We start from the raw sequence: 27,254 nt of genomic DNA on the forward strand, positions 1-27,254 counted from the left end.
GTCTATCACTGAAAAACAAGAGATTATAACCCAGGGCAGAGAAAATCTGAAAGTCTGGGATTCTAGTCCTGGCTTAGTTCTGTGATTTGGAGCAAGTCACTCAACTCTGTGACTGTTTTCGTCTCCTTAAATTGGCATGACTTTGTAGAGATGTTTGAAATGTAAATAATGTTGTATATAAAAATTATTTTTAATCATAGGTAGAAAGGTGGACTATCAGGCAATAAGTTATATAGAAAAAATGTGGGAACACCTTGGCCACCTGACCTTTGGCGGTTTTCACTAATAGGCCATGATCATGGGACCAATCACTGCATGAGTCATACAGCTTGACACAAACAAAAAATTATGTCCACAGATTTCTCTCAAACCCAACGAACTATGTTAAAAATATATGCCACAGGTCACTATGGTGACAATGCACATGACAACAAAATCTAACCTCATCACTAAAACAATTCAGTGGTACCAATTTATATTCAACAGACATATTTTCTATACTTCTGTGGGTGCAGCCCACAGGGAAAGGAAGTGCAGCCTGGGAAATCCCTGTAAGCACACACACTGCTGTATGAGAGCCACGGGTGACTCCGAGGTCTGCTTGGCCAGTTTCAGCATTCTCCTGTCCCATCATCTCCACTCCTGTTAAGCACACACACTGCTGCATGAGAACCAGAGGCAACTCAGAGGCAAGCTGGGCCAGCTTCAGCACTCTCCCACACTGCTGCATGAGAACCAAGAGTGGAACACCCCTGTAAGCACACACACTGCTGCATGAGAACCAAGGGTGACTGAGAGGCATGCTGGGCCGCTTTCAGCACTTTCCCGTCCCATCATCTCCACCTGCTCTCCCTCTACCATATTCCTGATTTGAACAACTGACATGTTCTCAGTCTTAAAGTGCCATGTAAACTTAGCTTCAAGTCCCCTTTTCCAACTAGATTCATGCCCACCCACCTCCCCACTTCATCGATAAAGAAATCTGGAGTTTCCACTGATAAGGACTATAATTGTAAAAGGGAGTATGATAAAGCAACCCATCATTACACTTTGTATGGGAAACAGAGGCAATCGCATTTTGGGGGAAGGAGGTGCTGCCCCATCCAGCACCTGTTTAAGACAGAAAATAAGCAGGTGCATGAGTGGGAGTCCCTCTACAATGTGACCAGAGCAGGCAGCAATTCACCAAGAGCTTCTGTGTATTTCAGAGTAAATGCACTCATTGGTATTAAAAAAAGCCCTTCTGTCAGCTAGGCTCCTGAATGAATGACAGACCCTCTTGATAATACTTTTTAGAAAGCGTGGCTTCTCTCCAGCAGCTCCAGGCCATCACTTATTTCTCATTTTGACAAAGTAGCATCCAACTTCAGGCACGACTGTATATATAACTCCACATGCAGCTGAGCCATCATAAACACGCCAAATATAAATGCATGTCAAAAAGACATTTTACCTCCCCAAAGCATGGCCCCAAGAAGCCATTATTATAATAGAGTATGAATTTCTGCTGCAGGTTATTAACCTATAATACTAACAATAAAGTTCTGCTTAGGACATAAAGGCTTACACTGGGACATGAAGTAGTAAGACACAATTCACTGACTATTTTAAATTTGCTGTACACCTACACCATCGTCTCCATTACACCAAGCTGTGTGTGTGCGTGTGCATGTATACACACGTCCTCTTTCAGTAGAACATAAACTCTGAAGATGAGGTAAAATACAGCTGCTGCTGCTGATGAGCTGTCTGAGTTTCTGCAGACAATCTGCAAAAAAATGGAAGTTCTCAAGGCCCAGTTGCTGGTGTCTCTTTTGAGGCTCCAAAACGAGAACCTCGTTGATTTATCTTATTGGCACTCTGCGTGAATCAAGAGTAGGCTCAAAGGCAAGCCTTATCTCCTGCAAACAATTCCATACAGGCCTCAACTCAGTATTTAAATTTGTTTGGAACTGGCTACAAATTTGGAACTTCCTCAAATGATATTAAAAGCTCTACACAAAACGTATGCAGAAGCAGTTACTGGTTTTTCAAGAACAAAGACAACTGCAAAAAAGCAACAGCTCTGTGAATGGAGCTGTAGTAAATGTTGAGACAGCAATAACAAGGTAACAAATAGAGCAGAGGATGACCTTTTTGTAAAAACTTGCTGCCTCAATATTTTACTATTAAAAAAAAAAAAAGACTCCCACAACATGATCTTCTGAGAGAGAGTCCACTGCTGTGTTTGAAAGAGGAGTTGGTTCTGGTGGTGAAAGGACTGGGAATGTCGATTAAGATATGCAAGACTATCTAACACAAAGTCCAACATTTGCTTCAGCAACACCCAGTCAGCTCCTGGAGAGTGAAGTCTTGCTCTCTAGCTGTATCCAGGGCTCTTTTCTTGTGGCATTTTAAAAAATGTAGTAGTTGCATCTGTGGCTTTCTCTGCTGCAGAGGTCCTGACCAACCACTCAGAGCTGGGTGATTTGGGGGCTTGTGACGCTGGTGTGGTTGGCTCCACTGCATCCATGTGAACTAGTAAGGTTACAATAGAGGGGAGCAAAAACATCAAGGGGAGATAAATCAGAATAAGACAAATTAGAATGAGAGACACTTAGAAACAAAATTTTCTTAATCCTTATACTTCATGTCCTAGTAACCTAAGTGGCCACATAAGGTATCTCTTTTTTCTCTACAAAAAAGTAAAGACAAGATTTAAGTAAGACAGTATTTCCTAATCTGAGAAAATGGGTTCAATTGAACAAATAAATAAATTCAGTAGCACGCATTCATAATGTAGTAAAAATCACTTATAAAGTACTTACGTGCCTATTGCTTAAACAATGAATACTCATGATCTTAATTGTTAATACAAACCCTTACTTATAGATACTCGTAGAGATGACTCATAGTGATCTCCACTTTCTAGATCAGGGAACTGAGGTATAGAGAGATCAGACAAATTGTTCAGGGATAAAACAGAGCTGGTTAAATATCAAGATTCAAACACAGATACTGGACTCTAAACCCCACGCTCTTCCTGCCACAACCCATGCCTCCGACAGGGCAGTGTTACCAATAAATATATACCATACAACAAGGAAAATGGCAGAAAAAGAGCACAATCAGGCCCAATATTTTTCAATAAGATCACTAAAGACATTCTGGACAGGAGACATGGCTTGTGCAGGGTTGTCCTGTATACTTCAGAACACTCACCGATCTGGATCCTATCTGCCGAATGCCAGGAACATTCCCCAGTCATTGTGACAAACAAACATTTACTTCACATTTCCAAATGCCCCTGAGTGGAGTGGCACAAACCATCATCTCCACCCACTCTGCTAAGAACAAACATATACTAAAATATGGCAAAACCTAGGAAAGTTTGGATTTTACCCTGTCACCCAATAATTCCACTCCCAGAAATGTAACCTAGAACAGTAATTTTCAAATTGCGGGTCACGAAATCAATTTAGTGGGTCATGACCATTACTTTTTTTTCTCAATGAAAAAAATAGAAAGTATCAGCATGCACCCAGGATTTATTTCAGATTTACATGTGCAACCAACACACATATTCAAACATGAATTTCTTATTGAGGGCTAATGTAAAAATATCTTGAAAGCTGTTACTCTAGATACAAGAGTTTCTTGAGGGCAAAAGCTTTCAAACATTTTGGAACTTCACCAGAGCAGCAGGAAATACATTTGACAACTCAAATCTCTCTCTCTCTTTTTTTCTCTCATACACACACACACTCACAACAAACTCAGGCACACATACTCACTCATATTTAACTGGTAATAAATTTCAAAAAACTATACCTACATGGTCACCAAACTGCAGTGAAAAAAGCACTACCCTAGAAAAACTTTTTTTTTTTTGCTATTTTTATTACAGTAAAATATATATATAATTTGCTGTCTTACCCATTTTTAAGTGTACAGTTCAGTCGCATTAAGTACATTCACAATGCTGTGTAACTATCACAACTATTTATCACCAGGACTTTTTCATCACCTCAAATGGAAACTCCATACCCATTAAACAATAACTCTCCCCATTTCCCTCTTCCCCTGGCCCCTGGCAACCACTATTTGTCTTTCCGTTTCTATGAATTTGACTATTCTAGGCAGCTTATAAAAGTGGAATCATACAATATTTCTCCTTTTATGTCTCACTTATTTCACTTAGCAAATGTCTTCATCCAATTTGTAGCTTGTAGCAGTTTCATTCTGAATAAGAAAGACTTTCAAGCTACATAATATTCCATTGTATGTATACAGCACATTTTGTTCATCCAGCAATGGACATGTGAGTTGTTTCCATCTTGCCAATTGCAAATAATGTTGCTGTAAACAGAGGTGTGCAAAAATCTATTTTGAGTCTCTGCTTTTCATTCTTTTGGGTATATGCACAGAAACAGAATTGCTGGATCATATGGTAGTTTTATGTTTAATTTTTTGAGGAATTTTTTTTTACATACTGTTTTCCACAGCAATGCACAATTTTTACCTTCCCACAAGTACTGCACAAGGGTTCCAATTTCTCTACATCCTCACCAACACCTGATGCTCTCTGTTTTTGATACAGCCATCCTAACGGGCGGGAAGTGGCCTCAAAGAATGTTTGCACTTGTTCTCTCAGAGAACAGTGCAGTATTTTCCATAATAGCATAAAACAGGAATACGGTCCAAATGTCCATCAAGAACATTCAATTATAGTATATTAATCATATTCATACAATGGAATACCATATACATGGCAGCTGAAAAATAGATTTTGGCAGGACAAAGCATGACTGAATCTCAAAAACAGAACCGGGTGAAAGCTGCAACATAAAATATGACATACTTTGATTCCATATATACAAGGGTTCAAAAACACAAAACTAGACAATATATTGCTTGAAGATACATATGTCTGCTAAAACTACTTGAAAAAAAAAGAATGACAAACAATAAAAAACAATCAGAATAACTTTTACCTCTGAGGAGAGCAGGGAGAAGACTTTTAAAGACAATTTTAACTTTTTAAAAAAGAAAATTTTAACTTTTTCTTAAAGTGAATGGTAGGTACATGGATATTTGCTATATTTTCTTTACTCCTTACATATCTGCTATAAACGTTCTTTTATACCCATTCAATATTTACTAAGAAACATGTTAAATTTTAAAAAACATTTAAACTTTAAAAAGACACAGTGGGCAGTAAGAATTTGCCCTATGACTCCCGAGAAAAGGGACATCCTAAAATGGAACTACTGAATCCAACCATGTGGTTAGAGTACATCAGGAATCACTCTGTTTCAACTTTAAGATTCTAATAATTTATTCTTACAACAAATAACTAGTGGGTTTGTTCCATGGGCTAGGTATTCATTTAGATGCTAGGGGTACAGTAGTGAGCAAAACAGATAAGCAGTTCTGCTCTTGTGAGTGCATCTGACAATCCGTTTGACAATTCACATCTCTCTCTCTCTTTCTTTCTCTTATGTCACTGACCTAGTATTTGAAACCTGATGTAACTAATTAGCAGATTAACTATTAGATATCCTTCTGAATGATACTCTAAGCACACATATCCTATCCCAGAAAGAGAAAGGTCAGAAAAAGTTTTGGGGATAGCTAAAATATACTCACACAAATAGCTGGGTTCTCAACAGAATTTCTGTTCACCTCAAATCCGCTTTATCAAAAGCCATGTGTTTACTTTTTGAAGGATTGGAATCTGCATGCCGATGGCTCTGATCTACCATTCTGATGAAGAAAATCATTTCAAGAAAACGAAGTCTGGTTTTCATCTGGGTTTATTATGTCTTTTACAGCTACTTAGTCTCAAATTTTGGAGAAGATAATCCATTTTTTTTCTTTTCTAAGTACATTCTTTAAGAGCATATTCAGCTAGTTCACTTCAGCATGAGGGAGACACTTGCGGGAAAATCCCTGTTTTGGTGTATCAAGTCTCAGAAGCAGGTTAGCATGCTTGCTCACTAAGATCCAGGATGTGGTTCTGTGCACTAGACACCTGTAGGCTAGAAAGCCATAAGGAGGGGAGAATGAAGATACAAAGAAAATAAAGGTGCTACACTTTCCAAATGGGTCTATTTAACAACCCTATGGTCATTTACGGTCTTTTTCCTTGGCCTTTTGTTACTATTACTACAAAAAGACAAGGAAGACATACTGTTTCTTCCTGCTCTTCACCTCTCTACCCTTATTAATATCTTTAAATTCAGTCAATTTCAACTCAAAACTTTCTACCAGTGGGGGAGGGGAAAAAAGGGAAAAGATTCGTGGCTGCATGTTTAAGAAAGAAGCTGAATTCATCACAGTGACAGGGGAGAGTGTTGGCAGAGATCTGAGCTATTTATTCTTTTAGGAAAATCCTATAAAGAATGACACAAGGAAGCCTCTATCTGCAGTCTTGTTCATCACACTGGTGAAGAGTCCGATAACAGATGTATGCAGTAGCGTGATTTAGTGCCAGGAGCTGGCCCCTGATGTGTATTAATACAGCGGCAAAGCGGAACGCACCTCTCTTCATCACTCATTCCTATAAAAGAGGTGGAATCCGAGATGGCCCGATGTTAGGCAGAGCAAGCCCATTTATTCTGCTGACTGATGGCACAGACTCAGGCTATGTCCTTCACCTCCATGGGGCACTCAGGTTGTGGGTAGAAAAAAAAGAAAATGCTCAGTGAAGCAGGGCTTAGTCAACAAGTGAGAGGAGAGGAGCTGGGCTCAGGAGGGGAAATGTTTAATGCTCAAGTCTTGTTTAATACCCACCCCCACACACGTACATTTCCCAACCTGAATATGGAATAAGGATTTTAAACTCTTCAATGGTTCGTTCCTCTCTTATAAGCAATTAAAAGCTAAAACTAGAAGCTAGACGTTAAGGAGAAAAAAACAGAACAAAAAGATAAAAGAAGGGTGGTTTTCTTTTAATGCTTCCAATACCACAGACTGAATGAGGATCTGAGTTGTGATGCGGGGTCATAGTCTGGACTTGATCCTGTTGTATACAAAAAGAAGAACACCTGCAGTGCTCGAGAGGACAGCTCTAGAGTCACAGGGAAACCGGTCTGATCTTGGCTCTGCAATTTATCAACCATGTGGCCTCAGGGAAGTGATTTAAGCCTTGGTTTTCTCATGTGTAAATTGGGAATAAAAACAGCGTCCACCTTACAAGGCTGTTGCAAAGATTAGGTGAAATAATGTTTACAAAGTGTTCAGCTCAGGGCCTGGCCATGTGGAAAGCACTAAAAAAAAAAAAAAAAAAAGTACTACAATCATCAGACCGGTGATGAAGACTATCCAGTATGAACCACCATCAAGCAGACATCACAAACAGAAGCTCAAAGAAGACAATTTCACAGTTCACCAAAACTTACTAAGTCAAGGTAGAGGACAGGGCTCCCTCCCCATCTGTCTGAGGTTTACTCTCTATTCAGCTATCAACTGCTCTGATCTATGTAATGGGTAGCATTTTCTAAAGAAAATAAAATATTCAATGACATATTCAATATCCAGTTTTCTCACTGAAATATTAATACATAACTCTCCCCTTTTTTTCATTGAAGGACAACATACACACAGTGAAGGACATCAATCCTAAGTGCACAGCTCCAGATTCTACCTATGTAAGCAGCCATACACCACACCAAGTTCATCATATGGAGCACTGCCAACAGCCCAGAAGGCTTCTTTGTGCCCTCTCTTGGTCACTGCCCCCCTCCCGCAACCAAAGATAAGCACTATTTTGGCTTCTACCAATTCGTGTTAGTTTTGTTTAAAAAAAAAAAAAACTGAAAAGTTTTAGCCTAAAAAATTGTTTTTAATTAGGAATGTCATGACCAGTAAAATATTAGCAGTCCACTTATAAAAGCAGTGAGAATGTACTGTACTGTATGCAAAATAAGAAAGTAAATAACCCCGTGTGACTGCCTGACTGCTGACTGAACTGCCACCTCACCTGGACTTTCATTAACATGGACCTAATTTCCTGTCTGTGCTAAAACAAAAGCTCAGATGACTGGAGATTGCTGATAGTGGAATATAGGGTTTCAAACTCTAGACAGTCATGTAACAGTGAAAAAGCATAGACTTCAGAATCAGCGAGAACTAGGCTAATTATTTCTTGTAGTCTCAGTTTTCCCATGTAAAGTGGGAGTAAAATGATCTACACTACCACAAACGTTACATGAAAAGGTATACAAAACACATAATTTAGTGCCTGACACACGGTACATGCTCAATAAATGATAACTGCATGTAATCACCTGCACTGGGGCTAGACAAAGATGCTGTGGCCACTGGTTTCCGCTTCCTCTTGATGTCACGTGAACATGGTGGTCCCCAATGTACATTTGCCTGTCTGCAGATGTAAGAAGAGAAAAAAGGTTTGAACTTTTTAATTCTTATTGTAAGACATTACATGTAGCCCAGTTTAAATCCTTAACCCATTACAGACATAAATAAAATGGGCACTGTCTTTTGCCATTAAGCATTGGGACAACATTATTCAGAATTAGTAGTAACTCACTCTTTATCCACAATACACACCCATTCTAAACTTTTTACCTGATTTCAGTGTAGGAGACATTCAAGACTAATTTCAATAAATATGTGTTGCATTACATGCTTATTTTTATACAATTATTTTTCATAAAAACTACAACCACAATTGTTCTAAACTCACTAATGAAATACTTACTCCCAAGAGGTAATACATTGAAAAGTTTAATGCTGCATGAACACAGATATTTGCACAGAATTTTAATAGGAAGTTTAACCTCCTGCCATGTAAATCTGAATTTTTAATACTGTCTACATCACAAGTTAAGTAAGTTTGGCTTCTGTGACTTTTAAAAATACAAATTATGTTTTTTATTTTACAGGCAAAAAAAGAAAATAAAAATATTTTCTTTTTTTTCTAATTATGTGACAATATGTTCCTTCATCTGAATACTCAGCTTATTTTAAAAGCAAATGATTCTGTGAAAGACAACGGGTTTAACACTGAACTAGCTGGTATGCTATTTTAGTTCACCACTGTTCCCAAAGAATGTATTGTACTGTATGCAAATTAAGAAGTAAAATAAAAATCTTTATGTATGTTACAAAGTGTTTAGCTCAGGGCCTGGCCATGCAGAAAGCACTAAAAAAACTCTTTACGTATGTAAAGATTTTGTCCCTCTCAAACTAGACAGATCCTGCCCCTGATTAAAGACCAAAATGAGTCTCACCTTTACACAAAGTGTTCCCTTGAACATTTGGGGCCTCATCTACCATGAAGCAATGTTTAACTGGTGTGCATATATCTTGCTTCTCTGATGAAACAAGAAGGCTTAATCTCTTTAAGAACAGGGATCTTGAGAACAAACTTTATTTACACTTCTTTGATAATTTTCCAATGATCTACCAACTTTGGCTCAAGGCACACAGGCAGTCCTCATTAGCTGTTGATTAAAACTGCTGTGAATGAATACAAGTTCTAAAAATCAAATGGCCAACTGAACACTTAAAAGTGGTTAAAATAGTAAATTTTATATTATGTACATTTCACAATTTAAAAAAACTAGCCAAAATAAATAGCATATAAAATTATACCAGATAAACTCCTAATCAGTAGTCCCAGCTGAGGATCAAGACCCTTAGTAGTCTTAAAACTGGAACCTCAGACAAATCTAAGAAAACCTGGTTAGCAAGGCAACAAGACAGCTGTTGAATGGACAAATTTTTTGACTCAGAAAGCCCCCAAAATAACTTGCACAGTTGAAAGGGGTGCAGCGCGCGCGCGCACACACACACACACACACTTTCACTTCTCTAAATAGCAAAAGTTTAAGAGTCAATTCAATTTATAAATAGGAAAACATAAGAATTTGACTAAAATCCTAAGAAACTAGGAATGTGAAGAATGTTACAGGCTGAGATTTATAATACAAAGCCAGTGGTTTGGAAAATTCCATTCAAAGCACCTTTTATTGATCACTCTGTCCTGTACAGAAAATTAAAGTCAAATACCTCATGAATAATTAATTCTGAAAGCCCAAATAGTTAATTCTAAACAGCTAATTATAAATGTGTAAAGTAGAGAAAACACTTCCTTTTTCATACCTTGCATAAATCCTGGGAATAAGTCTAGGCAGCATGCTGATTTAATAACAAATTAACATAGATGACAACATCAAAGGTAGACAGGACTTCAGTCTGAATGGAGTGGTAGTAATTCCCTTTGAAGTCCAGACACAAGCAGAAAATAAAGTTGACATGACAAAATTGTGTTTCTCCTCAAAACAGAGAAATGTGGAACACATACAGCATCCATCTTTTCCACAAACATGGGACTTGAGTACAGACCCAAACTGAGACTATCCAAGCACTCTGATCTTATTCAATCATCCTTATCCTCAGGCATGATTCAGAAGGAGAAACAAAGTCAAATAAAGGCTAACAGTGTATAGTCATACTTCTTTCCTCTTTATCTGAAGCTCATTAAAGGAACCTCCAAAGCTTTTCAGAAAAAATGTTGACACCATTGCTTCAAGCTAAACCATGTTACTGTTAGACATCAGGATGGTGGCGCTCTACAGCAGTGGCGAGGGGAAGACAGGCAGAGAAAGAGGCACAGGGAGCTTCTGGGGTTCTTTCTGATAATGCTCTTTGTCTTCATCTGGATGCTTGTTACTTGACTGTAACTTTGTGACTGTTCATTGAGTGTATATTTCTTTGTACTCTTCCCTGTATGTTGATCCTTCAATAAAAATTAAAAACATTGCCTCTTCAAGATCACAGTTTACAATATGCTGAGTTTCATGAGATAGATGCAAAATGAGAAGCATAAGTACTCAAGAAGTATATCAAGATATTAATTCTTGGAGTATCAACTTGAGCTACACAAATACTGCCTTTTATTTGCCCCCATCCATCATTTTTACCATTTTGTATGTTTGACATATGTCAGTAACATGGGAAAAGGCCCATATTATCAACTCTTTTATGGATCTAGTCAGCACTACTTATCTCACACTTTCAAGGAATGATAGTGTCATTTTGGAAGTAAAAAAAAAATTTATGCACTAAAATGTTTAAGTTTTTAACAACTTTTAATGGAAATGCTTATTTACTTTAGCAAACTGAGAGTAAGTATTACTTACCTATTATTACACACACAGGTTATTACATTGCAACTCTTAGGGTGTTATTGTGGGTTCAATGGCTCAGGTGGTCCTTCCACCACCCTGCTCCTCTAGGTGATATTGTTTAGCCTTCAGGTCAATTGTCTCTACATTAAGTGACCCTTGACTGTTATGCCTCCAGCATATTACTTCTCTCTGTGGTAAACGGTCTACTTCTACCACCCCATTCCTAAATCTAACTGTCGTCTTGAATATCCTAAATCCTTCAGATTTTGTAAATTCCTCTGGTTATAACAGGAAAGAACTGAAGACTTTCTAAGGAAATCAAGAAATGAAGCTTGTTAAGTGAATTATTTTATTGTAAAAGTATGTACTTTTGTGGACTATTTCCTTTCTACTAAGCAGTTTTGTTGCTTCTTTCATTGTTCACTAAATTTTTACTGAGCACCTACTCTTGCCAAGCACTGTACTAAACACTAGGAATATAGTGATAAACAAGAGACAATCTCTGCCTTGATGGATCTTATAGCCAAGTTCTACCTGCGGCTGTGCAGCTTTTCAGGTTACAGAATACGAATAACAAAGAAACTAGGGTATCAATAAAGAGAAGGTATGTTCATTTTTAAAACTCAGTTTAAATGATTCTTCCCTCTTAAAACATTTCTCTTAAGACACATTTCGAGGTTGGAGAGCTATTTCATAGGAGGTAGAATGACATCATATCTTAGCAGTCAGTATACGAGGACATTTTTCTCTATGTCCCTTCTTAGACAAGATTTGGGGAGGGAAGAAGAAAAATGATCAAACTGTTATAATAGGACAGTAAGACATTTTGCTTCTTTCTTGGTTTTAAGTGAACATTAGTACTGCTAGAGTTCACAGCTTGGGAAAATCTATTTTCTTATGTGAAAGCCCCATCTACTTGGAAAGAACCCTAGAGGACAAAGAAGGAAGAGGACCCAGAACAAGCCTGCTACACAATGGAACACTATTCAGGCATTAAAAAAAAAAAAGAGTCAATCCTGTCATTCACAGCCACATGGATGGAACCAGAGGATATTAGGTTAAGTGAAAACAAGCCGGGAACAGAAAGTTAAACACCATCAGTTCTCACTCATAAGTTGAAGCTTAAAAAAGTTGATCTCATAGAAGTAAAAAGTAGAACAGAGGATACTTCCGGCTGGGGTATGGGAAGGGAGGGATAGAAAAGGATTTGTTAAAAGATATAAACTTAGAGCTAGATAGGAGGAATAAATTCTAGCTCTACAGTACTGTACGATGACTATAGTTAACAATTATATATTACACAGTTTCAAATAGCTAGGAGGATATTGAATGCTTCTAACAAAAAGAAATGATAAATGTTTGAGCAGATGTATATGCTAATGACCCTGATCTGATCACTACATATTGTATGTATTGAAATGCCACTGTGTTCCCCATAAATACGTACAACCATTATGTGTCAGTTTTTTTAAAATAAAATAAAATTTTAAAAAGAAGAACTAAAAAAAAAAACAAGTCGGGGGAAAGAAGAAGGAAGTTGGGTGCTTAGAGCAAGAGGATTTAGAGGCAGGAAACAGAAGCTGTCATGCAGCATGGCACATCCAGAATATTAGCACAGCCCTGCTCAGGAATAAAGAATACTACTACGTGTGGGGCTGGCAGGGCCGCCTGTATTATTTTGGGGAACCTTAGCATGTGGCGAAGGCAACTGCTACAGCTTCGGCTTCCTATCGAAGAAGTAGTTCCAGTTTTTTGTCTATCCCCAAATAATTCCAGATCATCAAGGGTTGCAGACATAAAAAATTAAAGAAGGGAAGGAAAAATAAAGAGGTTGACCACCTCTCCAACCCCATTTTCATTTATGGGTACTTAACAACCACTTGGCTCCTTTTCTTTTAAACGTGTTATTTATTTAATGTGTGTTATTTTACTTTGAAAGCATCACTGTTTACTCTCAAAATGGAAACTAAAAGAGGGACAAAAGCACAAATGCGGTAACAAAAAGGATAAAACAGTCTAAGCTTCTCTTTCTCACCAACACAGAGACCCTTCCTGCAAGTAGAAAGGGTAAAAGATCAACGAGATATTTCAAAACTATTTTTCCAGAGTAGTATATGGTTGTTCTTGGGTTGCAAACCATGTAATATGTTAGGGGAAGTGATCTTTCAATAAGGCATAGTGTATAAAAGGCTAAGTATTAAGTTAAAGTCTCCACCAAGTTAAAACTTAATTCTCAACTGGAGTGGCAAATGGTTATCAGAATTATATAAGGAGCTTTTACTAAATACACATGTCCCTATCAAGATCCTAATTTAGTAGGCTGGGCAGGAGTGGGAGGAGAATCAGTAACATACTTATTTTTAAATTTTTCCCTGGGTAATTCTGATAAGCACCTACCTACTTTGAAAATTACTGAGTTGAAAAATCTACCAAATTCCCAGAGTCAACCTAGTCAATAATACAGATCTAACTATTCAACCTAAAGAATAATAGAATGATTAAATTAATATACACTTAGATAAAAATACTATTCCCCAGTATATATGCAATTAGAGAAAAGACAGGCTATGCCTTTTCTGTTTCATCTGATCAGGGCCTCAGTGACAATCTTCACTCAGGCCAGTAAAACCTGGGGCATATGCTTCTTTCACAGTGTAAGTGTGGAATCAGTACTTCCCCTAAGAGTGTGTTAGTTTCCCCACTGTGGTGGCATTTGCCAGGGCAGAGTTGGAAGAAAGAGCACTAAAAGCAAAAAGTACACTCTTTTTAAAAAAATTCTTATCGCAGAAAAAGTCACTAAATTCTTATTACAAGTGTGAAGGTGAATGCTGAAGATTAACAATTAATGGAAAGAGGATTCTTTCTATCCAAGCATAAACACAACATTTCTATTTTCTTTTTTACTGCAGGTAACTGAAAGATCAGGTGAGTTGTTAAAACTGCAGTGTTACTTAGGAAACTGGGCAGATCACTATGTCCTTGGGGCAGGAATGTACTTTTAGGGAAAAAAAAATACTTTGAGAAATACATGCATGTTTAATAGAACCAATGTTGGCAAAAAAATAACTGAAGTGACTGCTTTAGATTTGGAACAAAGATGTTTAGAGTCACTCCTATGGAGAGCAAACAGTCTGTCTGCCAATGGCAAGCTAGTTTAAGGAATAGTTCACCTTCAAAAATCACTCATTTTTAAAGTTAATGAAAAGTTCATTTTTTTATATAGAATAAAAATCCTCAAAAAACTGGGTATAGAAGGAACATACCTCAACGTAATAAAAGTCATACATGACAGGCCCACAGCTAGTATCATACTGAATGGGGAAAAACTGAAAGTCTCTCTTCTAAGATTAGGAACATGGTAAGGATGCCCGTCTTCACCACTGTTATTCAATTTAGGACTGAAAGTCCCAGCTAGAGTAATCAGACAAGAAAAAGAACTAAAGGGCATCCAAACTGAAAAGGAAGAAGTCAAAGTATCCTTGTTTGTAGATGATACGAACTTATATTTGGAAAAACCTAAAGACTGTACCACAAAACTATTAGTAGTGATAAACAAGTTCAGTAAAGTTGCAAGATACAAGATCAACACAAAAAAATCAGTAGCATTTCTATATGCCAAGAGTGAACAATCTGAAAAAGAAATTTAAAAATTAACCCCATTTATAGTAGCCACAAATAAAATTAAATACCTAGAAATTAACTTAAAGAAGTAAAAGATCTCTATAATGAACATATAAAACATGGATAAAAAAATTGAAGACACCAAAAAAATGGAAAGATACTCCATGTTCATGGATTGAAAGAATCAATACTTTAAAAATGTCCATACTACCCAAACCAATCTACAGATTCAATGCAATTCCTATCAAAATACCAATGACATTCTTCACAGAAATAGAAAAAGGAATCCTAAAATTTATATGGAACCACAAGAGACCCAAAATAGCCAAAGCTATCCTAAACAAAAAGAACAAAACTGAAGGAATCACATTACCTGGCTTCAAATTATACTACAGAGCTATAGTAACTGAAATAGCATTGTACTGGCATAAAAACAGACACACAGACCAATGGAACAGAACAGAGAACCCAGAAACAAATCCACACATGCAGAGTGAACTCATTTTCAACAAAGGTGCCAAGAACATACACTGGGGAAAAGACAGTCTCTTCAATAAATGGTGCAGGGAAAACTGGATATCCATATGCAGAAGAATGAAACTAGACCCCTATCTCTCAGCATATACAAAATCAAATCAAGTAGATTAAAGACTTAAATTTGAAATCTCAAACTATGAAACTACTATAAGAAAATACTGGGAAAAATCTCCAGCACATTGGTCTGGGCAAAAATTTTTTTAGTAATATCCCACAATCACAGCAACCAAGGCAAAAATGGACAAATGGGATCACATTGAGTTAAAAACCTTCTGCACAGCAAAGGAAACAATCAACAAAGTGAATAGACAACCCACAGAATGGGAGAAAATACCTGCAAACTACCCATCTGACAAAGCATTAATAATGAGAATACATAAGGAGCTCAAACAACTCTATAGAAAATAAATCTAATAATTCAATCAAAAAATTGGCAAAAGATTTGAACAGATATTTCTCAAAAGACATATAAGTGGCAAACAGGCATATGAAAAGGTGCTCAATATCACTGATCATCAGAGAAATGCAAATCAAAACTACAATGAGATATCATCTCACCCCAGTTAAATTGGTTTACATCCAAAACAGAACTAATAATGCTGGTGAGGATGCAGTGAAAAGGCAACCTTCGTACACTGTTGGCGGGAATGTAAATTAGTACAACCACTATGGAGAACAGTTTGGAGGCTCCTCAGAAAAACTAAAAACAGAGTCTTTTTTGACTCTATTTTATGATCCAGCAATCCCACTACTGGGTAAATACCCAAAAGAAAGGAAATCAGTACATCAAAGAGATATCTGTACCCACAAGTTTGCTGCAGCCCTGTTCACAATAGCCAATATTTGGAAGCAACCTAAGTGTCCATCAACTGATGAATGGATAAAGAAAATGTGGTGCATATACACAATGCAGTACTATTCAGCCATAAAAAAGAATGAGATCCTGTTATTTGCAACAACATGGACGAAAATGGAGATAATTATAATAAGGAAAATAGACCAGGCATAGAAAGTCAAAAATTACATGTTCTCACTTATTTGTGGGATCTAAAAATCAAAACAATTGAACTAATGGAGACAAGTAGAAGGATGGTTACCAGAGGCTGGGAAGGGTAACGAGGGTGGTGGGGAATGCGGATGGTTAATATGTACAAAAAAAATTGAAAGAATGAATAAGATCTACTATTTGATAGCACAACAGGGTGGCTATAGTCAATAATAATCTAACTGTACGTTTTAAAATAAAAGAGTAAAATTGGTTTGTTCGTAACACAAAGGATAAATGCTTGAGGGGATGGATATCCCATTCTCCATGATGTAATTATTATGCATTACATGCCTATATCAAACCGTCTCTTGTACCCCAGAAGTATATACACCTACTATGTACCCACAAAAATTAAAAATTAGAAAGTTAATAAATTTCAATGTAAAAAGGGTATTTGTTTTCTATACTTTTTCTTTAACACAAACAAGTAACACCAGGAAAAAATTTGATGTTTCTAGGGACCAAAGGTCATATATATCATATATTCCAATTATTCTCCTTAATTACTAATCTGTTCACCTCAGTTATTTTTAACAAAAATTTATGGAGGACTACCCAATGTAACATACTATGCTGGATGTGCAGAGGGAGAAAAAAGATGACTGAGCTGAGGTCCTGTCCCCAGGAGCTCACAACATAGTAGGAAGGCCAATTTCTAAAGAAAGAATTAATACTCCGAGACAGTGAGTTGTAATCAGAGAACAAGTAAGTGCTGGGTAAAAGGAGAAAAAGGAGGATTAAATCTAGGGATTTAATCCCTAGATTAAATGTGAGACTCCTTTCTCACATGCGATTTTACCTTTAGGGTTTACTAAACTGACATTTATTAAGCAGTCAGAGGGGGAAATATTTTCACAGACTTGCACCTGGGAAAAGATCTAGGCCTATGGCACTAGGAGCAGCTAGGAAGAAAAAAAAAAAGAAAAAAAAAAAAAAAACCACTTCACAATTATCATAGGAAACAGAGGAGGCTTATCTAACAGGAAGCAATCCTAGCAATTCCACTAATGGTTTTCACTTAAATCTAACCCTCAGTAGTCTGTGACAAACTGCTCACCGGCACCTGAAAATTCTCCCTAATCTAATTCCCTTAGCTGGGCTAAAGTAGGCATATCATGAAGCTGTTTCATGCCACCCATAAGAGTCGAATCATTTCACATCAGTTGGAAAGATGGGTATGTTACAATGGAAAAACAGAGAGAGAGAGAAAATGCTTTCATCATTCCACTTAGGCAGTAAGATGCCAGCCAGCTGACAGCCACTGTCAATGAGACCCTCCAATAGAGGACAAAAGATTCAAGAACTGTGTACTATACAATGGGCAGTTCCAATAGGCTTGGGCAACCTTATAGACAATACTACAGCAGAAACATTGCTTCACACATGGCCAAAACTGAGGCACTAAAGAGGTGAGAAAGCAATACTGTACTTCACAGCATCAACAGATACAGGACTAATAAAAGGTTCCTTCCCCCAAGCCCTGAGGTAAAACCTCAGGCTGTTTATTATGGCTCCAAAGGTCAAAATTAATAGCATGAAGTGAGTCTTCTTCTTACTCTTTGAAACTCCTTGTCAAGTGGCACAGCCAGCTGGGCACACAACTCTGATATGTAGATCATAACGTTTGTGAACACATAAAATGAATTACAAATGAGCTCAGCCTATCCTATTTCAACTCTCTAATGGGCAGGAAGGTCTCTCTGTCTCTCTTTTTTTTTTAATCCCAAGTCTGTCCAAACGCCTCCTCTTATAGACCATTTGAGGCCATTTAAGCACCTCAAGAATCTGTATTACATCTAATTAGCAAATGACTCTGGAAGCCAACTCAAAGTTTTTAAAATTGCAGTTATCCTAAGGACGAGGTAGGGCAGTAACTACATAACAAAAATTTACCAGGATGCTAAATATTTACATATATTATTTCATTTTGATCCCCACTCAACCAATTTAAAAAGTATTGATATTTCCATTTTAAAGATGTAGAAATTGAGGTATGGGAAGATTAAGTCATTTGCCTGGGTGAAGCCAGGATTCTCACCCAGGTCTGCCTGACACTAATATCCATACTCTTAATCTCCTACCACCTATGCCAATGGTCTATGAAGAAAGTAGAAGCTATGAAACTTTTCATCCATTCATTAAGAAACATGTACAATATTTGCATACCAGGCTGATATCTGCCATCCTTACTGCAACTAAAAATAAGATTTCTCAAAGAAAAAATAGTTTATTTACAAAGGAAGCTGACCTATATGAAAAGAAGATATCAGTACTTTGCTACTTCAGAGCTTAAAGAAAGAATAAATTAAAATGGTAATGCATGACCAAATTATCTTCCAAAATGAAGGAAAGGTCACTACAAGTTGATCTTTCCTTTGAGTTGGAGAAAACTAAAACACTGCCATGAAAAGTTTTTGCACTCAAAAACTGCAATTGGTGACTTATGCATCACACAGATACAACTGACCTGTATGTAGCAATTGATAAATCCTACTTATCATTTTCTTTGGTAATAATAGTAAGAAAAACTATCCTTCACAATCAACAAATCTCTCATTTTGGGAAAAACTGCTTGCAGCACTAGTCTCCTTATTACAAGTTTGTGACTGTGCCCTTAACAATACCACTGCCTCTACTAGAACGCCAATCACACCATCTGCTGTTTGAGCAGCAGCAATTCTTAACACCACTACCAAGTATTACACCTTTAACAGCAAATCCCAATACTAGCAACCAAAACAACCAAACCAAAACAGTTGGTTTATGGATTTCATCCACGTGGCCAGCCAACAATCCAACTATCCATACAGCCACCTGACAAAACTCTGCCCCTCCATTTATTAAGAACTATGTGCTGGGCACTGTGCAGATACTAACACTCTTCTTTACCTGCAGTAGGTTCTCCAAAACTAAGAGAAGTCCAGGGGTCCACCTCCTATAAGGAATGGTGCATACCATACCAAAGTACAGAGTTCATGCCAATTATGAAATGGGAGCCCCTATTAAGCAAATTACAAAGCACCAGTCACAAAACCATATGCATTTAGGACAACAGTTCTTAACCCTGGCTGCATATTAATCACCTAGGGAGCTTTAAAATAATGCCAATGTCTAGGCCTCATTCCAGACCAGTTAAATCAGAATCTCTGGAAGTAGGGCCCAGCATGGATATATTTTCTTAAAGCTTCTTAGGTGATTCCAACTTGCAGCCAGGGTTGAAAACCACCAAGTTAACTATTTCCAGAGTGGTATTCCTGAAATCCATAAATCTATTAGATGGTACAAAGACCACAAACCTTCCCATCCACTGCACCTGTCATCTGGGCTGTATTAAAAAGATACATCAATAAAATGTTATTTTAAGATTATGGTCCAATTATTTATTTGTTTATAGCAATGAAATACTAAACAAGAGAGGATTTTAGGTCATGCGCCATCCTCCCAATGCCCCCCGCCCCCACCTATTCTGAGAACCAGAAAAGCATACGGTTCTAGCAGGGAGGAAAACTGTTGAAAAGCCCTTCCTCTTGCTTGGGAGAATGGAACTGGCAGTGTCCAGGCAAGAAGCAGCCTCAGCTCAGTAACCTGACAGGAGAGAACCTTCATAGTTCAGGCATGATTATTGAACTCTTTGTGCTCTTAAAGGAGAGTAATTATAGGCATGTGAAAAAAGGGAAGCACTCCCTGAGGAACTCTTCCTCACATGCTTCCCAAGAGGCAGTAGGGCCATTAAAAATTCCATGATGAAGAGGAAAAACAGCCTGGGAACAGCCAGGAGGCAATACAGCAAATTAATACACCAGCCCTCCTCAGGGAAAGCTGTGATAAAACAGGAAACACTTCTCTTTGCAAAATAAAATTATACCACTAATGATAACATAGTCGCCCCCCCCCCACACACACACACATACCATGCTAATGATGCATGTGAAATTTCCAATGCTGTCCAGATGCTTTGAAATAAATGTTTCCCTACTACAAATAAAATGGGACAAGAAAAAGATACAATTTCCATTCGAAACAGTTTTTAGTACAGTCATTCACCTGCTTCTTCTGCCACTTACTCCTTCACATTCCTCCTTGGTGCCAGGCTTTTGCTAAATGATCCACTCTTTGCAAAGCCTACTGCTCTGTTCTGAATCCAGTCTCATCAGTCTGCTACACTGGAGCTAAACGGTTCCATCCTCACTAACCCCCTGCTGGGGAGAAACTATTACAAAGGAGTGACCAGTTACCCTGAGAGCTCAGTATGTCATCATTCACATTTTCTAAACATTGCATAGAAGTCACTTGTGCTGATCATTTCCTATGGAGCAGTGGTTGCCAAGTTTTATTGATGTGTACCCTCAGGAGTAAAAAATCTGAAAAAACATGATATGTGTAGTACATACACATAAAATATAAATACAAGCTACTAGACACATATGTACAATTTACAACAAAAAAAATTTGAAGGATCAGCTATAAATAAATGTAAGTTTAAAAATGTACTTCCCCTGTCCCAAAAAACCTTCATGTATGCAACCCACTTGGTATCTATTGCCCTGGGTATGATGTCTAGAAGGACAAAGAGGATGTATGATTGTCCACATTCTCTCTCCTTTGCTTTCAGCAATGGTCCAAAACAATAAGCATTATTACCCTAGGGCTGAGTACATAGAAGCACTGTAGAGACTTCCTTAGGTTTCCAAGTTCAGCCACAAACACTGCCAGGCAAGAGAGTGAAGACAGTGATACAGATAATGACACACACAAAGAAACAAGAAGCTAATGCCTAGTCCAGCCCCAGGATAAGGCTTTTAAAAGAAACAGGAAGCCTAACAAAAGTACGAATACTGATCTCAGCACAGCACAGCTCTAGGTAGCAGAGGTAAAGAGAGGAGGGAAAGTAATCCACTTTCAGCATTCTGACATGGTATCATGCTACTCAAATCATTTTCCCAAACAGTATACACAGACATTATTTTATTTGGTATTAAGACAAACAGCTGAAGGACTGTTTTTCTATGGATTAAAATCTTGTTGTCTTCTCTGACAGCTTGAGCACAACCTCTAAAAAGATCTCCCTGAGCCTCGAAGTTAGGGGCCCCTCCTCTGTGCTTTTTCAAACCTTTATTGTAATTGTCAACTTCCATACCTGACTTTCCCATGAGAACGTAAGCTCCTTGAGGGTGGTATCTAAACAAAGTGGCTGGCTCACAGCAGGATCCCAGCAAACGCTGAATGAATTAATGATGAATAAATATCATGCTACTGAAGGAAAGGCCTTACTACTAATAGTTTATATCACTCCACAATTTTCCACATTCTTTTTTTTTTTGAGACAGGGTCTCACTCTGTCATCCAGGCTAGAGTGCAGTGGTATCATCACAGCTCACTAAAACCTTGACCTCCTGAGCTCAAGCGATCATCCCACCTCAGCCTCCCAAGTAGCTGAGACTACAGGTGTACGTCACCAGACACAACGGATTTTTTTTTTTTTTTTTGAGACGGAGTCTCGCTCTGTCGACCAGGCTGGAGTGCAGTGGCCGGATCTCAGCTCACTGCAAGCTCCACCTCCCAGGTTCACGCCATTCTCCTGCCTCAGCCTCCCAAGTAGCTGGGACTACAGGTGCCCGCCACCTCGCCTGGCTAGTTTTTTGTATTTTTTTAGTAGAGACGGGGTTTCACCGTGTTAGCCAGGATGGTCTCGATCTCCTGACCTCGTGATCCGCCCGTCTCGGCCTCCCAAAGTGCTGGGATTACAGGCTTGAGCCACCGCGCCCGGCTGACACAACTGATTTTTAAAAAAATTTTCCATAGAAACAAGGTCTCACAATGTTATAGCCTAGGCTGCTTCCACATTCTTAATAACACCATTTGTGATGGTCTCTCTTTTCAAAAGACATTCTGTACAGAAATACCAATATTTCAGTAGAAAGATCTGGCAGTAGGTTATGGTGCAAAATTTATTATTATAGCCCACAGTAGAAGTTCTAACTGTATCCACGAAAGAGTAACTTCTTTGTGCAGCCTGCACCTCAAAAACTATGAACATAACCATTTAAGAACTTATTAGGGAAAAAAAGAGTTATCAGAACCTTGGAAAGAAATTCTTTGTGACACCAGAAACAATAAAACTTCTAGGGTCCAGCCTATTAGTTACTCTTTTCTGCATAACAGCCCTGTAGGGGGTGCTACCATTAAAACCATATTTACTTCCCACGTCACCTAAAAGAATTTATATTTGTAAGGAGTCATTCGTTTGACTAATATATATTAATGCCTAACAAGTCCCAGATACTGTGTTAGGGAGTTATCGGGAACAAGACAACATCCCAGTACTCTGAAGCTTATATTCTAGTGGGAAAGACTGAGGGATAAAGTGAAAAAGAAAAACCAAACTCACTAAAATAAACTAATAAGCAAATTCATTTCAGACTGTGATAGAGCAATAAAGGAAACACAAACAGATAATGAGGAGGAAGTGCTGGAGGTGGCCCCTTAGACAGGATGGTCTGAGTGGCCTCCTTGACGAGGTGGCACCTGAGCTGAGACAAGCAGCAGCTCAAAGACAGTTTTCCAGTCAAAGGGAAAAAGAGCAAAGGTTCAGAGGCAGGAAAGGACTGCTGCAATTTTTGAAGAACAAAACAGAGCTCCCTGGTACTGCTGGATCTCTCCCCGACAGAGGGAGAAAATTATACGAAAGGAGGCTGTACATGTAGCAAGAAGTCAGATTATGCAGGGTTTTGCAGGGTCATGGAAAGGAACATTAATAATGTTCTTTGAAGATGGGGCTTTTAGCAGCAGGAATAAAATGAAATATGAGCCAGAAGACCTAGGTTAAAGTTGAGACTTAATCACATACTAGCCTTGGACCACAGGAAAGATACTTCACTGCTCTGCCTCAGTTTCTATATCTGTAAAACATCTATTCACCTCAAAATATTCCTATGGATTAGGAGGATTGTCAGGATCAAATTGGATACTGTACACAAACATATTTTATAATTTCAGGAATACCAGAAAGGAATATAGTATCGTCCAGAAGCAAATAACAGCTACTAAAAGACAATTACCTGGCAGAGCAGTGTGCTGGTGAACACCTTCGGTGAGAAGCATCGGCAAGAACGTCCAGTGAGTAAAGGGGAGACAGGGGATTGAACTGCAGGAATGAATAAGACTATTTTAGTAAGGCTTACATGAAACGGACCTGATCCTAAAGGGTAACCTACACTTTGATTACTTTTCCCCTTTGACTGTCCAACTCTTTTGTCATACCAAACACAAGCACTGCTCAGTAAAGTCATGCATATTTAATAGTGTGCCTGTGAATGTACCCAACCTGATCTAGCACACCTCAAAAAAAAAAAAAAAAACTAATCCTTATTAAACAACACTTTTTCAAAAACTTGATATACAACAGTCACTTAAATGGCAGAAGACAGTTTTTTCCACATGATGTAACAGGAACTTGTGCCTGCTGCTGATTATCAACTATGTATCAGCCCTTGTTTCCAAGATTAGCATGAAATTACCTTTTCATTTCCTTATCCTGGCAAATGTTTCCAAGAATAACTGGTTGGCACATAACAGCAGCATCGCATTGTGGAAAGAGAACTAGACTAAGAATTAGAACACCTTTTAGTTCCAATCTACCACTGATGTACTGGGTTTCAAAAATTACATAACTTCTGAGCTTTACTATCCTCATCTGTTAAATGAATATATCACTATCTGTCTTACCTAATTTTTTTTTTTTTTTTGAGACAGTCACTCTATCACCCAGGCTGGAGTGCAGTGGTATGATCTCAGCTCACAGCAGCCTCCACCTCCCAAGTTCAAGCAATTCTCCTGTCTCAGTCGCCCACGTAGGTGAGATTACAGGCACCCATCACCACGCCTTGCTAATTTTTGTTGTTGTTGTTGTTGTATTTTTAGCAGAGACAGGGTTTCGCCATGTTGGCCAGGCTGGTCTCGAACCTCTCACCTCAGGTGATCCACCTGCCTCAGCCTCCCAAAGTGCTCGGATTACAGGTGTGAGCCACTGCGCCAGGCCTGCCCTACCTATTTTACTTTCATTGCTATCATATTGCTTTTAGAGTATAATTTCAGTTTCTCATCTGCAAAAACATCTATTTGACTTCAAGAGGTGGCTGTGAGGATCAAATGAGATCCCTCACTTTATGTTTGCTAGCTTTCTTTGGACTTTTTCCACAACCAATAGTCCTCTCCAAAAAGTTTAGAACTTAATACCTTGTGACATATACAAAGACTGGAAGACCCTGGAATGGTAACTTCAAACGTGTTTTATGAGAATACAAACTAAGCAACTGTTCTATCTGCCACAGAGGTTCCAATCTTGGTTCTACTAGCTGTATGACTTTGGGCAAATAGTTTGAATCTTATAGAGCTCCCGTTCATCATTTGCAAATAACAGATCTGGACCAGGTGGACTGCCACAGGTTCCCTTCTGCCTTTAGATCCTCTGATGCAAACATGGGTAGTACTCTAGCTTAGTGTTCCCCAAACTGCAGTCTCTCATATACCACCTTCATGATTTTCCTTAGCTGCCTAAAACCTGTATTACTGTTTACTTATTATTTTTCCTCATATCAATTATTTCTGCTCAGCTTTATCCTTACTACATTTCTGTGAAATAACAAGCTTGATATAATAATTACATCTTTTCCAATGTAAACTATAATACAAAACTTAAAAATTGTGCTTCCATATGCCATCTAAAATTATCTCATACACATACACCAGTTATGTCTTCTACCACTCTAGTTCATTTTGAAACAGCAGACTCATAATGAAGATTCCAAGTCTAAAATGTGGATCATGTGTATCAACTCAATAAGTTACTAAGTAGTTAAAAAAAAAACACGACAAACAGGAAGACTACAACTTTTCACCTGTCAGTGTTCATCTGTTTTACAACTAATCACCAAGATAAAACAATCCTCCAAAAAAAATCACAAAGCTTCACACATAAAGAAACATATCGATAACTACTATGAATTAATTTTTAAATTGTGAGCCCACCACATGGGCCTAAATATGCCAAGGGCCCCCCTCAGGGGGTTGGTAGGGAAAAGACTAAGAAAGAGAGGCTCTAAGGCAGGGGTCCCCAACCCCAGGGCCGCACAGCAGGAGGTGAGCTGTCAGCAAGCAGCTGCTTCCCATCGCTGGCACTACCGCCTGAGCTCTACCTCCTGTCAGATCAACAGCCACATTAGATTCTTATAGGAGTACAAACCCTACTGTGAACTGAGCAAGTGAGGGACCTAGGTTGTGGACTCCTTATGAAAGCCTAATGCCTGATGATCTGTCATTGTTCCCCATCACCCCTAGATGGGACTGTCTAGTTGCAAGAACACAAGCTAAGGGCTCCCATTGATTCTACATTATGGTCAGTTGTATAATTATTTCATTATATATTATAATGTAATAATAATAGAAATATAGTGCACAATAAATGTAATGCACTTGAATCATCCCGAAACCACCCTCCTCACCATGCCCCCATCCCGGGTCCATGGAAAAACTGTCTTCCACAAAACTTGTCCCTGGTGCCATAGGGTTGGGGACCACTGCTCTAAGGCTTTGACCCCACTTCACCCAGAGCAGCTCTACCTTCTGCTTCATACGTTTAGGCTTCAACATAGTACTTCTCAACGCAGGATTCTCATGTTGAACTAAACCATATGCAAATGAGATTCATTCCGCTTTCTTACTGCAAAGTTCAAAACTAAAATAAAAACAGGATTCCTATGAAATACACGCTACAAGAAACTAATGATCACAGTTGAACCTACAAAGAGGAATTAGCTGCAGTTTTTACCAGTAAGTATTGGTTACTCTTAGAAAACAGTTCTCCAAGAAAATCAAAATAACAAGAAAGAGGAAACCTTACCTCATGTGCACAAGCAGAAATGTGAGGAAAATCAGAAGCCAACGCTTTATTCTTTCTAAAGAAAAGGAAACCAAATGATAAAATAAAGATGACAAAGAAAAATGATCTTACCTGATTTCGTTCTCTTTTCCCAGCTGATGGTAACCAGAAACTAAAGAGAGGGAGAGAATAACAGGAAAGAAAACAATAAAAGAAGTGATAGGAAAATTACAGAAGGGAGAAGAAGATAAGATGTTGGAATAATGAAGTAAAGACAAAGCAGGGAATAGAGAAAAGATGCAATCAGAGGAGAAGACATTAAATGCATGTGAAGGTTCTGGAAAAAAAAAACAAAACCTCTTCAAAGGAAAAAGGCTTGTAATGGAATGTAAAAGACTGGACAATAGAAATAAACCCAAGATTACAGTGTGGCACCAATACTCTCTCAGTTGTGCAGTGACAACAGAAGCCTCAACTCAACAAGGGCACAAACCACACCCACATCTTTATTTTCTATGTTAAAATTAGCCCGGGTTGGATGTGTATAGGATCATAACTGGGTTACTGACCATGATGCATACATGATATATGAAAGAACCAACCACTTTAGGGGACAAGGCTGTCACGAGAATTTGCAGAATTATTTTCCTGTAGCTACATACAGGCTTCCTACAGCACTCTCCACAGTAATTAGAACAAAGTATTTCACAGGTTGGGCGCAGTGGCTCACACCTGTAATCCCAACACTTTGGGAGGCCAAGATGTGCAAATCGCTTGAGCCCAGGAGTTCAAGACCAGCCTGAACAACATGGCAAAACCCTGTCTCTACAAAAAATACAAAAATTAGATAGGCGCAGTGGCACATGCCTGTAGTCCCAACTATTCAGGAGGCCACAGTGGGAGGATTGCTTGAGCCTAGGAGGCACAGGTTGCAGTGAGCCATGACTCCACCACTGCACTCCAGCCTGGGTGACACAGCCAGACCCTGTCTCAAAAAAAAGATATTTCCCTATGAAAAGGTCTAAAAATGGAA

General features: G+C 38.3%; 1 protein-coding gene across 1 annotated transcript in view; it reads right to left on the reverse strand.

Annotated features, from left to right (window-relative positions):
* Nucleotides 1-998: 998 nt before the first annotated feature.
* GPATCH2L (G patch domain containing 2-like) overlaps nucleotides 999-27,254 on the reverse strand; it is a 52,057-nt gene continuing 25,801 nt past the window's right edge. Inside the window, exons 7-10 of the mRNA XM_011949518.1 lie at nucleotides 26,243-26,297; nucleotides 23,403-23,488; nucleotides 8,271-8,365; nucleotides 999-2,517 (exon numbers count right to left, since the gene is read on the reverse strand). Of these exons, the coding sequence (XP_011804908.1) occupies nucleotides 2,360-2,517; nucleotides 8,271-8,365; nucleotides 23,403-23,488; nucleotides 26,243-26,297 (394 nt within the window). The 3' untranslated portion in view covers nucleotides 999-2,359. The remainder of the gene's footprint in view (nucleotides 2,518-8,270; nucleotides 8,366-23,402; nucleotides 23,489-26,242; nucleotides 26,298-27,254) is intronic.

Source organism: Colobus angolensis, unplaced genomic scaffold (assembly GCF_000951035.1).
Source record: "Colobus angolensis palliatus isolate OR3802 unplaced genomic scaffold, Cang.pa_1.0 Scaffold3, whole genome shotgun sequence".
NCBI classification, from domain to species: Eukaryota; Metazoa; Chordata; class Mammalia; order Primates; family Cercopithecidae; genus Colobus; species Colobus angolensis.